The 15209-nt window shown below is 50.6% G+C and overlaps 2 protein-coding genes across 4 annotated transcripts in view; one reads left to right on the plus strand and one right to left on the minus strand.

The window, feature by feature from the left end:
• IL17RB (interleukin 17 receptor B) lies at positions 1-15118 on the plus strand. 3 transcript variants are annotated; one of them, XM_059389973.1, is made up of 11 exons: positions 1-110; positions 2308-2332; positions 3072-3212; positions 5203-5330; positions 5712-5838; positions 7602-7649; positions 9347-9489; positions 9873-9941; positions 10935-11034; positions 12188-12283; positions 13468-15118. In XM_059389973.1, exons 1-11 carry the CDS (start codon positions 51-53, stop codon positions 14013-14015), a joined length of 1485 nt encoding a protein of 494 aa, XP_059245956.1. In that variant the 5' UTR covers positions 1-50; the 3' UTR covers positions 14016-15118. The 3 variants fall into 3 exon arrangements, with proteins under 3 accessions (XP_059245956.1, XP_059245957.1, XP_059245958.1); XM_059389974.1 differs by lacking the exon at positions 7602-7649; XM_059389975.1 differs by lacking the exon at positions 2308-2332 and having other exon boundaries at positions 27-110.
• The window catches only part of ACTR8 (actin related protein 8), a 21637-nt gene continuing 18642 nt past the window's right edge, over positions 12215-15209 (minus strand). The window contains exon 15 of the transcript XR_009402369.1: positions 12215-12303. The gene's annotated coding sequence lies outside the window, so the exon portion shown is untranslated. The remainder of the gene's footprint in view (positions 12304-15209) is intronic.

Consider the following 15209-nt stretch of genomic DNA (forward strand, 5'->3'; position numbering starts at 1 on the left):
GGGCGCCGAGTTAAGAGCGCGGCCGCCTGGAGGCTAGCCCGGGCTTCGCGATGTCGCTCGTGCTGCTGAGCCTGGCTACGCTGTGCTGGGGAGCGGCGTCCCCAGAGCCGGTAAGCCTCCGCCCGTGCCCCTTTCTTGCGTTCGGTCCCTCCAGCCCGGACCCCGACGGCGTCCGATGCCCCCCCTCCCCGCGCGCCCCAACTCAAGCCGGTTCACGGAGAAGGGGCACGTCCGCACCCCCTGGGGCCGCCCGAAGGGTCCTGGCCAGGCTACCCTGGGCTTCAGGTTGCTGGAGCTAGGGGCGTCGTCAGATGGACCCGGACTCAAATGCCAGCTAGCGTTCTAGACTCAGTCATTCATGCTCCCCGAGGCTCTGTGTCCTCGTCTATAAAGGGAAGAGTCATACCCAGCTCACTCACTCGGATCTAGTGAGAAGCAGCGACAGGGCGTGCAAGACGGCCGCAAAGAGCGTGGCACGTAGTAGGTGCTCAGTCAACATTTTTATTGTTCGCAGTCTTTTTTTTTTTTTTTTAAAGATTTTATTTATTTATTTGACAGAGAGAAATCACGAGTAGATGGAGAGGCAGGCAGAGAGAGAGAGGGAGGGAAGCAGGCTCTCTGCTGAGCAGAGAGCCCGATGCGGGACTCGATCCCGGGACCTGAGATCATGACCTGAGCCGAAGGCAGCGGCTTACACCACTGAGCCACCCAGGCGCCCTATTGTTCGCAGTCTTGAGGGCTGCCCCACTTTGGGCGCAAGAACCGTATCGCCATCACCACTTGCCCTTTTTGCCATGTTGATGCCCGCTGGGGTAATATGACCCTGGAGCTGGGGAGCTTTCGGACTCTGGCTGGGTTTCCTTTCTTCCCCAGTGCCCTGAAGGATTGAGGGAATCTTCTGGGTTACCAACGAAGGAGAATCTCCCAAAGAGCGTTTGAACCTATATCTCTGCCCTCCTAGCATAGCATAGCGCATAAAAGCTGGTGGTAACTTGTTGATGGCTATGGAAAGATAAGCCGCATTCATGTTACCTGATGTCTCCCCCTACTATCCTTGTTGCTTTGCTTCTTCCAAAATTTGTCTCTCCAGCCCTTTGACTAGAACTCAGCTCCCACTATAGTGGCTTGTTTAAAAAAAAAGAAGAAGAAGAAGAAAAAAAAAAGTCTGATATTACATGGAGTTCAGCTGTAAAAAGACAAAGATGAGGGACTAACAAACCCGGATTACTCAAACCATCAAAAGCCTTGCCTTCTTTCATACAAGATTTTGGAAATGTTCAGGCTGAGAGGTATCAGATAGCAAATCGCTGGCCTTTTAGCCTATAGGGTCTTGTTATTGGAACTTGCTGCTGCCTGAAAGTTAACTATTTTAGGTCCAGCATTTTATTCCAAAACGAAAGTACTAATTATTATTATTATGAGTATTATTATTATTAATTTTATTTATTTATTTATTTATTTATTTATTGCTTAAAAAGACATGAGCCATTGCCTCCAAGGGATGTAGTACTGGCCTTCCTTGGACACTAATGATACATACTTATTTTTTAAAAGCTCTTTTATCTTTTAAAAAGATAACAGGATGAAATCACAGTCACAGCTGAGTTCGTATCAGAGGAGGACTATTTAAAAGGCCCTGGGAAGGCACCATGGCCTGCCTGCAGTTATGGCTTGCTTCTGTTTATCTTCTTCGCACAGCTTGGTCCTTAACCTGGGGAGAATCAATAAATACTCTAGATGGTCCTGAAAATCTGCAGTTGAACAACAGAGTGTGAAGGGGTCTTCATGACAGTCCAGAGTCACCCCTGCTTATAGCAGGGGAAGTGGGGTGAGGCACAGAGAGGGGCGGCGACCCATCTCTAGTTTTTAAGTGAGGTGATGAGCAGGCTTGAAGATCAAGTACGTAATAGCTAATGTCAGGTTCATCGTAGCCTACAAAGCTTAGCTCAGTCTCCCCCAAACTGAAGTGGACTCACCCCAGCTTTTCTCTAAAAGTTTGCCACTTACATATGCATTTTAAGAAAAAAGATGGTTTTAGGGTCCCCCTGGGTGGCTCAGTCAGTTAAGTGTCTGCTTTGGCTCAGGTCATGATCCCAGAGTCCTGGGATCAAGTCCTGCATTGGCTCTCTGCTCGGTGGGGAGCCTGCTTCTCCCTCTGCCTCTGCCTGCTGCTCCCCCACTTGTGCTCTGTCAAATAAATAAAATCTTTAAAAAAGAAAAGGAAAAAGATGGTGTTTTGTCTAATTTGGCAAATGAAGGCTTAGGGTTTGCTAGCATTCAACATGACACTTTCTTTCTCTCTTGCAGACGATTCAGTGTGGCTCTGAGCCCGGTAGGTGTGCTAGGGAATGGGTATTTGGGGCTTTACACTGACAGAGCCGTTGGACTTTTAGGGGGTCCAAGTCCAGGCAATGGGTCATGGGAGACCAGGTACAGAGTGAAACATTGCTTCGTTAGCTGATGTGGGCGAAGTGTCTCCCTGGCAAGGCAGAGCTCCCAGTGTTTCATATGGGCTGGCTCCCTGGCCAATAAGAGGGGCACAGGCAGCAGCAATCACCATTTAGTGGGGAAGGAAGCGGGCCACTTCTGGGAGATCAAATGCTGTGATAGGCGGTCACTTACAGTTGAGAACAGGAAGCCAGTGTTTCAGAGAAGAAGGAGTGTTTGAGATGGTGGTATTTGAAGGGTGGGTGGGGTCTTGCCCAAGAAATAGGGATGGAAAGGATGAGCTGGAGGAGAGATGGTACCGGCGAGGATTAGGAGGTAGGAAGGGCAGGTGTGGGCCAGCGGGCTGGAGTGCAGGCTGAGGTGCTCCGAAGGCAGGACCGACCTAACGAGCAGGTCAGATTCATAGGACAGGCCCGTGGAGCGGTCCTGAGTGCCCTGTGGGCTGGAGCCTGAAATCTCCGCCATAAATCAGGCAAGCACTAAGAAAGATCAGGCCTGGCCTGCCTTAGCAGCAGGAAGAGATGAATCATGACCGAAGGACAGGTCAGGGTGGGACAGTGAGATGAGATGGCACTGGACGGGGCCAGGAGAAGAGTGTCCCAAGCAGTTTTGCCTCTTCCCAGGACCGTCTCCAGAGTGGATGGTCCAACACACTCTGACCCCAGGAGACTTGGGGGACCTCCGAGTGGAGCCTGTTACAAGCGGCGTTGCAATGGACAACTATTCCATCTCGATGAACATCAGCTGGAGACTCCGGGCTGATGGTAAGTTGGTACCAAGCAATAAAGCCTGAAGCGTCCAGTAGAGCAGAGAAGTGCAGACTGTGCAGCCCAGTCATCCCACCCCTGGCAGAAACCCAACAATACAGGCAAGGCGCACCCAATGCCTCCTACTGTGGTCTCCCTTCATCTGTGGTCTTGCTTTCCGTGGCTAAATGTGGGGCCAGCCGGAGTCTGGAAGCGATGAGCCTCCTTCTGACCTACCTTCTGCGGGTCCACAGGGGCCTAACGCTCTGTCACCGGGTGTCTGCCATTCCCCTCCCTTACCTCCGTGCGCAGAAGGGCGAGCCCAGTACAATCAGACCGTTTCAGAGAGGCCACATTCACGGAACTTCTATTACCGTCTGTTTGTTAGAACGGTTCTATTGTTATTAATGCTCACTCTTGCTGCGCTGGGTTTATAAACTTTAGCAGAGGTATGTATGTGGAGGAAAACACGGAGGATATATGAGAGTTTGGGACTTCTCACAGCTTCAGGCCTCCACTGTGGGTCTTGGAACATGTGCCCTGCAGACAAGAGGGGACTACTGTTCTAGGTGATTCCTGGTAGCATTATTCTAATAACAGTCCCAGACTGGGACACATCAGAGGCCTGCCGACAGTAGAATTACAAAACCAATCCAGGGCAGCGATGAGCGTGAACGACCTGTAGCTAAACCCAGCGCGGGTGAATCTCACGGACCAGAGGAGCCAGACCCAGGAGTCCACACGCACATCTGAACGCAAACCCGAGCGGCTAGTATAAGTCATGGCCGTGGTGACTCTTGGCTCGGGAGAGGCTGGCAGGAAGCATGAAGGGCACTCCCAGGCTGTTTCTCGGCCTCGGTGCTGACTGCACGAGTGCGATCACTCACCACGGGGTCTACTTCGGATCTGTGTTCTCTCCTGTATGTCCTTTCACTTCATGGAGGAAAACTGAGATGATCGCCCTGAGTTTAGGGCAAGTGCTGGCTCAGGTTCATTACTCTTCCGTTTCCCACATGGCATCGTGAAGGTTCTGGCATTGCCCCAAGGCAGCTTGTGAGTTCCTCCCGTGAACCAACCCTGCAGACCGAGAGCCCGTTACCCTGGTTTCCACTGGCTTGATTCTGTTAAAGTCCACCGCGTCAGGCATCCAGGAAGGCCTGGCACAGACAGGGGAGGCGGCTACTGTTACCATGGGGGAGGGCTCTCAGGGGGCAGGGGGCGGCACGCTCAGCCACAGGGGCACAGGGGCATGGGCTCCTTGTCCCGGGCACCTGGAAAGGGGCTGTGCTCCATCTGAGTGGGACAGGTCCAGGGCGAGCAGGAGAGGGCCCTCAGGAGGGGCAGGAGGGCGGGGGCCCCGTGCCTCGCACAGGGCGGGCACCAGCATTTGTTAGCTGCTATTCCTGGGGAGCTGGGCCCTGAAGGAGTAGTGAGCCTTAGACAGGCAGGGAATGGGGGAGAGCAGGGGTGCTCAGAACTGGCATGGTCTTGGGGTGCTGCTCTGGGGGGGGAGCCTGTTCTCCCTGACAGACTCGCACAGTAGTGCAGAGCTGGAGTCCCCTTGGCAGGACCCTGTGAGACTGGGGCTTCACTGTGCGGAGAAAAGAGCGTGGTCTTTTTAAAAAGAGTTTATTTATTTATTTGACAGACAGAGATCACAAGTAGGCAGAGAGGCAGGCGGGGAGTGTGGGGAGCAGACTCCCTGCTGATCCCTCGATCCCAGGACCCTGAGATCATGACCTGAGCCGAAGGCAGAGACTTAACCCACTGAGCCACCCAAGAGTGTGGTCTTGAGAGCTGAGTCCACGTCTACCGCTGAGGAGCTCTGTAAGCTTAGGGCTCCCTGAAATCCCCCCACGCCTCCCGCGCCTCCCCTGTTACATGGGCACCGGGACACCTGCCTTCCGGGACGGTTGTATGAACTGAGATGGGTGGTGAGGCGTTCTAGCATCCGGCTGGCCATGAGTAGGTGCTCGATCCACAACAGCCCTCTTGCCTTTCCCTACAGCCAGCATTCGCTTCCTGAAGGCCACCAAGATCTGCGTGACAGGCAAGAGCAGTGCGTGGTCCTACAGCTGCGTGAGATGCAATTACACGGAAGCTTTCCAGACTCAGACCCCACGGACCGGCGGCCGGGTGAGCATGTGGAGGGAGGCCCTGGCTAACTGTCCTTTTGGCTGGCCCCGTCACTTGGAGGGAGGCGGTGACCGCCTGGAGCTGGCTGCCTGGCCACTTCCGGCCTGTATGCCTTGGGCAAGTCAGCGTCTCCGGGCCTCAGTTTCCCCATCAGCAAAGTGAGGGGTGCTGAACTTAAATTCGATCCTGGCTCTAAAAGCTTATGCTTCTCTGATGCTGCGACTTACCCTGGCAAACTGTGCGGGCTACGTTCCCGAAGCAGACCTCGGCTGGAGACCTCCGTGTCAGCAGTAGGTTCAGGACAGGCAATTATAAATGAGAAGGGCAGCACACGAAGGTGTGTGTTTCGGAAATTCAGGGGCTCTTTGCTTTGCCTTTCAGTGGACGTTTTTCTACACAGGCTTTCCTGTAGAGCCGAACACAGTCTACTTCATCGGGGCCCACAATATCCCCAATGCCAATATGAATGAAGACCCCCCCTCCATGTCTGTGAACTTCACCTCGCCAGGTAAGTCCCCCTCTCCACTCTGTCTGGCTGGGATGCCTGCCGCGGGGCGTCTGGTTTGGTTCAGAGAGGCTGGGGGGCCTTGGACAAAGCCTTTGGCCCCGCCGAGTCTGGTTTCCTCATCTGTGATGTACAGACGTAGTAACCACACAGTAACTGTGTCTCCCTCACAGAGTGGGGGAGAGGAGTAAGTCAGATCATTCGTAGGGGACAGCCCATTCCTGCGTCGGACCCCATGCTGAGCATCTGACACGCAGCCTCTTACTGAAGCTTCCAACAACCCCGAGGTGGGGAGAGCCCCATTGCACAGATAAAGACCCGAGAGCTTCAGAAATTTGCCCTGGGTCACACACACACAGCCCAAGTGATGCTGGCATTCCCACGCTGGTCGTTCTCAGTCAATGACTTTCACTGCTCTTAACGTTGAGGCAAAATGTTTCTTGCACAAAGTCTGTTCAGTCTGGGTTAGCAGGCTGTGGGGTCTGAGGAGCGGCTGGGTCTCAGCCTCCAGAGGATCCGGGGCTGTCGGCGAGAGGCAGGGTGGCACCGAGCTGAACACTGGGTCATCTCCACTACTCCACAGCCCACAAGCAGCCCTCGAGTGTCACACCTGCGGCGTCACACACGGGGCTGCCATGAGCGGGACAGAGGATCACGGTGTCGCGTGGGGAGGGTCCAGCACGGTGCCTGGCTACAGCAGTCCCCATGTCATCCTCACCTAGGCTGGGTCACCTCTTCTGTCTTCCAGTCCTGTCCTCTGTCCCTGGCAAAGCATCTAAGCCAAAGGGGGCAGTTCCCAATTCCTTGCTGTTCTTTGAACTCGAGGCCCAGGGTGTTCCAGATTTCTTGATGAGACCAAACCTCATTTTTAAAAAACAGAAATGTCTGATTTTGGAATAAGTTTGCAAAGATAGTACCAAGAGTGGTGTAGATGTCCAAAGCATTCCCAAGGGCTCTCACCCCGTGTCCCGCATCGGAACCTGTCACGTTACTGTGGTTACATGTGTCAAAACTAAGAAACCCACAGGGGTACACTTCCATTAACTAAACTCCAGACTTTATTGTGATGTCACCTGCTTTTCCGTGAATGCCCGCTTTCTGCTCCAGTCACATTCAGTCCTTGCATCGCCTGTCTCCTCTGGTTGTGACAGGCTTCGAGTCTTAAGTCCTCGTGACCTTGACAATCTGGAGGGGTGGCCGGGCATCCTAAGAATGTCCCCTAGTCTGGGTCGTCTGATGTTCATCTGCTGATGAGCCTGGGGATGTGGGTTTTTGGAGACCATGTAGAGGTGGAGTGTCCTTCCCACTGCCTCCTAGCAGGGGTGGGTGACATCACCACGATGTCGCTGCTATCTGCCAGCCATCTCCATTGACATCTACTGGCTTTCCATTTCTCCACTCCGGTTTTTGAAGACAAGTGACTCAATCTGCCCCACTCTGGGGTTGTGGGTGTGGCGTGTGGGTTAAGCTCCACCTCCGGGAAGGGGCAGTATTTACATATATTATCAAGGTTGAGTCTTCTCCTGGGGCTCACAGGTACTATTCTGATAAAGATTGTTTTAAAATCAGACTCTGGCTATCACTTTTGGGTGATCTGCTTAACAGTCAAATGTGAGCGTCCCGTTTAAATTTGCTCTCTGAACCTCGCATCTTGAACGTTCTGGCCATTCGTGGCAAGTGTGGCAAGCCTGTGTTGTGTGTACTTGTTGGCAAGGAAGTGGGGCAGATACCTTTTTCTAAAACAAAACTTTCATTCAAATCTCCAGGCTGCCTAAGCCGCATAATGAGATACAAAAAAAAGTGCGTCGAGGCAGGTAAGTAAATACGGCATTTGCCTTTGTTACTAGAAGAAACTGGAGCCCACACAGCTCAGTCCATCTTCCACGAAGAAACTGAGGCCGAGAGTTGCACAGAGCAGGCTGACCCCCCGCTGGCAGTGAGCCCACTGAATCAGCCTGTCCAGAGAAGGGCCGACTCCGAGTAGGTGTAGGCAGTGAGCGGCGGTCATAGGAGAACACCCACCGCCTTGGTGGAATGATCATTTCTGTCCCAACTGCACTGCTGGTGGTGCTGGCGGAAGGCCCTCCTGGTTGGAGGGGAATCCCTGAGTCCTCGCCCCTTCTGGGACAGCAACACCACTGACCTCTGGCCACAGGGGGCCTGGGAGCCTTCTGCTTGGATTAGCCAACATTCAAGGTGGGCGTGTTAGCTCAAGTCATGACCCAGAAGCGTATTCATCACCAGGGTTCCCCTCTCACATGCTAGGCTATTAGAATCTGCCACTGCCCTTTGAATTTTGGAGTAAGTCCCTTCCAGATAACCAGTCCCCAGTGTCTCATTCCCAAGGGTCTTACAAGGGCGTGTGTAAATTTCTGGGAAATAGGGTCTTGGGACGCTGAGGAGGCTGGTGGGATATGAGGGATCCATCCCTATCTTTTAGGTCCCCCAACCCCACAAGGCATCCCCGCGCACCCTGTCAGACTGAGCCCCATGTGGCCTCCTCGGCACAAGGCCGACTTGGAGCTTTGTGTCTCTGCTCTGGCCCCCCACCAGAAGACATCTGGACTGTGGGGGGGGGGCACGGTGAGTGTGAGGAGCTCTGAGGACCTGCAGTCAGTCCTAGAGCCCCCACTCCTAAAGACAGTTCTGAGCTAGGGCCCGAAATGCTCTCCCAGGTGGGGGAAACAATCCATGCTATCATCTGGTGGAAGCGAACCTGGTGCTGATTTGCAAGTCACAACAGTCAACTGACTCTTTCCCACAGAGCAGGCCCGTGAGATTTTTTTTTTTTTTTTTTTACACACATAAATATTTAATATATAAAAAATAAAGTGCTTTCTAACAGGTCCCCAGGCAGGGACATTATAAAATATTTCACAAAACTGCCAAACAAAATCAGTACAATCAAAGAACACTACCTCCAACATACATGAAAACAGTCAAACACAGTATGTACAATCTGGTGGGTGCCCCAGGACAAACATCCTGTCATATACATGGTATATACATATATACTCTTTTACCTGCTAAGCGAGGAGGCATTTCCTTATTTCTTCACATTCAGTAAAGCCAGCAGAATGGTCTGATGAACCCAGAATGTTCTAGTAGCTGCAGTTCTGACCCTGAATTCACTCGCCCTATCTTAGCCCTATCTTGTGGCCTGTGGCTCCTCCTCCCCATCCTGGAAAGGAGAAAATGCTGACCCTACCCTTGACTCAAAAATGGATGTTGAGAATAGAAGTGAGTAGTAGAACCAGATCTGTGGCTCCCACCACCCCCAGCCCAGGGAAGCTATCTTATGCAAAGCAGTGACACGGGGCCCCTAAACTTTCATGGGTAGCAGGTACTTTGAGGTTCTGGGAGCAAGGATTAGTACAAAGTACACTGTGCTGTCAAGCCCATATCTCTTGGCTGCAAGTACGCCTGAGAACTTAGATTTTTGTCAAGCCTTTGGGGGACTTCAGTGAGCGACGCTTTGCAACTCCATCCCTGTGGTTCTCTCTTGACTCAGGAAGTCTGTGGGATCCCAACATCACCGCTTGCAAGAAGAATGGGACAGCCGTAGAAGTGAATTTTACAACCAGCCCCCTTGGAAACAAATACATGGCTCTCATCCAAAATAATGTTGTCATTGGGTTTTCTAACATGCTGGAGGTACTTCTTCCCTTCATTTCCTAACACCACCCCCATCCTCAACCTCCAACCTTCCTCACCTTGGTGACGAAAAATGTAGAAACTCTAGGATGCCCTGAACAGGCTCTCAATGCCAACCGAGCGCAGACAGGACTGTCCGTCGTCCAGACGTGCTGGGCTCTTTAGATTGTTAGAGAAACAAGTCCCGGGGAACATCCCTGGAAATGGCCCCAAGAATTCAAAACCAACAAAAGTAGACATTTTCTAAGTAGGAAGTGGATGCTTGTTCACACGGTCTAGTGAACTGAGAGTCTGGGAAGAGCAGTTCCTTCACTGGCTGGTTGCTGTCCTCATTCATATGCTTCACGATGATTCTCGATTTTGTCTCATGTCACCTGCACCAGAACACACCCCCAAGTCGCACTTCGGTGGTGATCCCAGTGACCGGGGAAAGTGAAGGTGCTGTGGTCCAGGTAAGGCTTAATGAGGTGTTGTGGGGCGGGGCGTGGGGGGAGCTGGACACACAGAGCCGGGCTGCTGTACATTGCTGTTTCCAGCGGCTTCCATGAGCTCCCTCCTGCAACACTCTCCTGTCCGTCACCTGGCACTCAGGGACCTCCGCAGGGGTCCCTGCCTTGGGGGCTACAGAAGTGAGGGCCTGGCCAGAGCCAGGTCACAGTCCCTTTTGCTTTTATTCCTGGCTTTGACTTTCCGTTTTTAGTCACTGAGCCTCACAGTCATTCTGAGACAGCAGTACCATTTAATTGTCCCAACTGCAAAACGAAGCAACAAAGGATTGGAAAGCAGAGGGTTTGGGTTGCAATCAGTGTAGGAACTTTGAAGGGCAGCCGCCACCTTTGACTCTGCTGGGAACAGGAAGTTGGACCAGCAGATGCTCTCGGGTCTCTTTCAGCTCCAGGTTTATGACGTGGGGACATGGAGGGTCATAGTGGGACACAGCCATGCCCAAGATCGAAGGAGCTTTTTGTTGCTCATCCCCTGGAACATAAAGGCAGTACTCAGAGGCGCCAGAGGGAGCAGGTTCCTGTCAGCATATTATGACCGCATGACCGCGCCCCTTTTCCAGGGAACTAGACTTTCCTAGTCCCTGGGGAGGTGTCTGTTACTAGGAGCTCTGCTGCTCTGGGTTTCTTTAGAGGAAGTATTTGCATATGAATTAGGATGTGACCAACCCTTTTAGATAAGGAAACCAGCATGGTAGCAACACTGTACAAAGTTTAGGTTCACAATTCAGGAGTCGGAAGGTGTTCAGTCTTGGGTCCCTAGTTTAGATTTTAGGGCTTTGTTATGAAAGTGTGCCCAAGGGAAAAATACCTCATTACCATGCTGGGGTGGGGGCCCCGTGCAAACCAGAAGAGAAGGAGTTTTGGTGGGAACAGGCATGGGGCTGAGGTTTTGCTCTGAAGCATGATGGAAACTTCCTGAGCCTCTTGTGTTTCCCTCAGCTGACTCCGTACTTCCACACTTGTGGCAATGACTGCATCAGACGCAAAGGAACAGTTGTGCTCTGCCCGTCAGCAGGCACGTCCTTCCCCTGGGATAGTCGTAAGTGCCCAGACTTTTCTGCAGGGTTGCCAGAGAGGTTCAGGGCCCAAGGGGCCCCACCAGTGGCGCACCATTCGCTGTGTCCCAGGGCGTGCATCTGCCCCACGGGAGGGCAAGGGAATCCTGCCCGCGCACGCAGGGCTGGAGTGCGGGGCCAGAGGTCGAAGCTGCCCCAGACTGAGAATGAAGTCTTGGTGTATGAATTCAACGCAGGATCCTTTACGAAACAGGGTACACACAGGAAGGGGGGGATAAACAGGGCAAAATGGATGTGTGGAGTGCTACAGGGACGGGCCGGAAAGTCAGCAGCCTTAGAGGACCCAGTGCAGAGGAGAAGGGACCTTTCATGGCACTGTGGTTTTCTGACCAGACTCAGTGGCCCTGGCCTGCCTGTGACAGTAGCGTGGTGTGGTCACACAGCCAACATTTGGATGACAAATGAGGACTATGAGCCCCAAAGGACATGCCTCACTGATGCCTGACAGCAGTAGTTTGGCAAAATGTCTCTCTGCATTCAGAGGTGTCAGTTCTCTCGCTACAGAGAGGCAAATTATAAAAATGTTCCCAGAACTAGCTTTTTTTGACACCTGGTGGAGTCAAAAGTTAGAAAGTGGTATTCTGAGAAACTTAGCCGCACGAACTAACAACCCAGGTGCCTGACAATCCTGACTTCGGTGTGGGCACAGTGCCTGGGAGTTCCTGAGCTTACCTGCCCCACAAGCCTGTGGGGGTGGCACTACCCCCCAGGTTTGTCCTACAAAACAGCCTTTAAAAACAGCTTCCACACGTACTATGTATTAAGTAAGTAATCGTGTCCACAACATCAATTCATCAAAGAACAAAAAAACCCAATGCGAACTCCAGTTACCATGGTGAAAATGCCTGCGTGTATGTGGAGTAAAAAGCCAAAATGATTTTGGGGGAACTTTCTTAAATCTGCTGGGTCCCCTATCCCTTTTGAGAATCTGATGCATAGCCTGCACACTCTGTGGGAAAACGCACCAATCTGCAGACCCCCTAGGTATAATACCAGCTCTTGGTTTTATAGGAATCTAAACTTCTACAAAGTAGAGAATGAAAATCTTAAGCTTCCGAAAAAGGAGATCAATTTGGTTTTGTTTTGCTGAAGGTAAATAAACTTTGTTTTCTCCAGGCAGAGGCATGCTGGGTGGCTGGCTGCCTCTCCTCTCCGCTCTGCTGGTGGCCACATGGGTGCTGGCCGCTGGGATCTGTCTCCGGTGGAGGCGCGGTAAGCGGTACAATTCCATTCTTTAAAGAAATCCAAAGGAGCAAATAAGACTTGGAATTTTTTTTTTAAAAGGCAATCACATTTTGGTGTTAGGACAAGAGTCAGGTCGCCCTGATGTAATGCCAAGGAGCTCTCCAAAAAGACTGGTAACGATGCCAGGGCCACACCTCCCAAGGCAAAGCAGCAATGGGGACCTCCCAATCTGGTGACGACCACTGGTTTCATTTTTACCACTGAGGCATCTACAAGGACTGCAATGGGCAAAAGATAGCTAATAGTGAATTGCATTTTGCCTCTAATGGGTACTCCAAAGCTAGTTCCTAGTTTTTAAAAATAATTCTTCCATGGCCTAAGAACAACACTCACTTGAATTCATATACTCTAGGGAGCTTGCCAACTCTAAAATATCAAGGATTTGAATACAGGAATCAGAGTATTTATACCGATACACTGAAAACCTCTGCTTTTCCTCTCCCCCACATGGAGACAAAATATAAATGCACCCTTTGGGTCATTTGTGATGTTGTTGATAGAACAAGATCCGTATCCTAACCTAAGTAAGAAAACCATGTGGAACCTTGACCTTGGGAATACCACTATTTAGGGGATATGGTTTGGCCTGTTAATAGTTAAAATACTTTCATAAGTAGTTTCTGTTCTAGAGCACACACAGCATTCCAGTTCGGTTCCAGCTGAAATGGGGTACCAGCTAATCTTATGCAACTACAAAAAACACCTTTACCACCTGCAGATAGAAGTTGGTCCAATCACTGAGCTGACCTGACTCAAAACGTGATGTGAAGGACAGGTCAGTGGCCCTGTTTGTATAGGTCACTAAGGGTAGGACAATTACAACCACCCACCTAAAACAAAGTACCTCAAACCTAAACCTCCTCAATGAATTTACTTGAAAAGATAAGGCTGAAGAGGACCTATTTAGTATAGAAACTTGGAAAACACATCTTTTAAAGCATCTCTAAGGTTCAGACATCAGTGTGTTTCCGGTGATATGTTTAAAAGGAACACTGGGGACATTTTCCTTTGGTAGGAACAATGTCCCTGGTGCTGCTCCGCCAGCCTTCCCTAGCAAGGGATCATTTATTATTTGTGGTTCAGACCAGAGTGAAAGCCTGCTATTTGCTGTTCACAAATTTGCTGACAACAAATGCTTTCTCTCCCCACAGAAAGGACCAGGAAGGCTCCCTTCCCTACTACCACGCTCCTGCCCCCCATTAAGGTTCTTGTGGTCTACCCATGTGAAATATGTTTCCATCACACGGTTTGTCACTTCACTGAGTTTCTTCAGAACCACTGCAGAAGTGAGGTTATCCTTGAAGAGTGGCAGAAAAAGAAAATAGCGGAGATGGGTCCGGTGCAGTGGCTCACCACTCAGAAGAAAGCAGTGGATAAAGTCATCTTCCTCCTTTCCAATGACGTCAGCCCCAGGTGCGATGGCACCTGTGGCAGGAGTGATGGCAGCCCTCATGAGAATTCTCAAGACCTGTTCCCCCTGGCCTTTAACCTCTTCTGTAGTGATCTGAGAAGCCAGACTCCCCTTCACAAATACATGGTGGTCTATTTTAGAGAGGCTGATACCAAAGATGAATACAGCGCGCTCAGCATCTGCCCCAGGTACCACCTCATGAAGGACGCGCCCGCTTTCTGTACAGAACTACTCCGTGTCAAGCAGGAGGTGTCAGCAGGAAAGAGGCTGACGGCCTGTTCCCTGTAGCTCGCCCATGAGAAGTGAGGGGCCTTGAAGCCTTCCTACTCCTCCATTTACAGGTGGAAAGTATCTCAGATGATTCTGAAGTTTCCTGTGTGGGCTATGTGCAGGAAGACGTCACAGACACCTGCTGTATTTAGCAACAGGAGTAGGAAGGGTTCCTAAATGAATACGTACATCTTAGCTTAATCAAAACGTTTATGCCCGAAAAACTGTTACTAATACTACTGACTACTGTAGCATTAACTGAAGGACAGAAACTAAATTTACAAAGCTAAATCAACTTCACTCCTAAAAGTCAAGGAGAACTGTAAGGCAGAACTATAAGCATTCTGACAACACGATGATAAACACCCTCCAGCTGACCCTCCAGTCCCGAATAGCCCATGCACTGCACAGTAACTAGAACCACTTATTTCTCGGACACTCTAAACTTGGTGAATACCGAAGTAAAGCCTTTGCTCATTCACTCAGTAAGTTCATGGGTAAAAAAACCTTCTATTAGATCCAAAAGCCATTTTTAAAACAGAATAGGGAGTAACAAGCCGAAATCCTCTCTGCTGACCAGATGACGCAGGATATGTGCAGCCACTTGTATTATTGGGGCTTGCAGAGGACCTGCTCCCTCTGAACTAGATTCAGGTCTTAGCCAAATCTTGTACGGGTGACTTTTAACGTAGACACCGACCCCCATTACCTGCAGACCTGATGTCTACTTTTGCCCAAAGTTACCTATTAAAGGTTACTATCAAGAAATCAGAGTTTCTTGTTTACTATGCGACTTCTCATGTTCAAAACACAAATAATTCCTGCTCTGTTCAAAGTCAGCCCTCTTGAAGTAATCTTTTTATAAATGAGTTATAGTAATAGTTTACTTAAATAAAAAATTACCAGAACTAGATATGTATGGTATTTTATGTCTTCCAACTTTTTCCTCTAAAAGTATCTTTTTTGGGGCACCTCAGTGGCTCAGTGGGTTAAAGCCTCTGCCTTCAGCTCCGGTCATGATCCCAGGGTCCTAGGATCAAGCCCCCTATCATGCTCTTTGCTCAGCAGGGAGCCTGCTTCCCCTCCTCTTTCTCTGCCTGCCTCTCTGCCTACTTGTGATCTCAGTGAAATAAATAAAAATCTTAAAAAAAAAAAAAAAGTATCTTTTTCTACGAATGCTTGTCTCTCTCAAACAGTACAATACTGAATCTG

This window comes from Mustela nigripes, chromosome 2 (genome assembly GCF_022355385.1).
Source record: "Mustela nigripes isolate SB6536 chromosome 2, MUSNIG.SB6536, whole genome shotgun sequence".
Classification (NCBI taxonomy): Eukaryota; Metazoa; Chordata; class Mammalia; order Carnivora; family Mustelidae; genus Mustela; species Mustela nigripes.

Coding starts and splice junctions, on each gene's coding strand:
- IL17RB (XM_059389973.1), top strand. CDS start 51: ATGTCGCTCGTGCTGCTGAGCCTGGCTACGCTGTGCTGGGGAGCGGCG. Junction 3,213..5,202: donor CTGGAGACTCCGGGCTGATG/GTAAGTTGGTAC, acceptor CTTTCCCTACAG/CCAGCATTCGCTTCCTGAAG. Junction 5,331..5,711: donor CCCCACGGACCGGCGGCCGG/GTGAGCATGTGG, acceptor TTTGCCTTTCAG/TGGACGTTTTTCTACACAGG.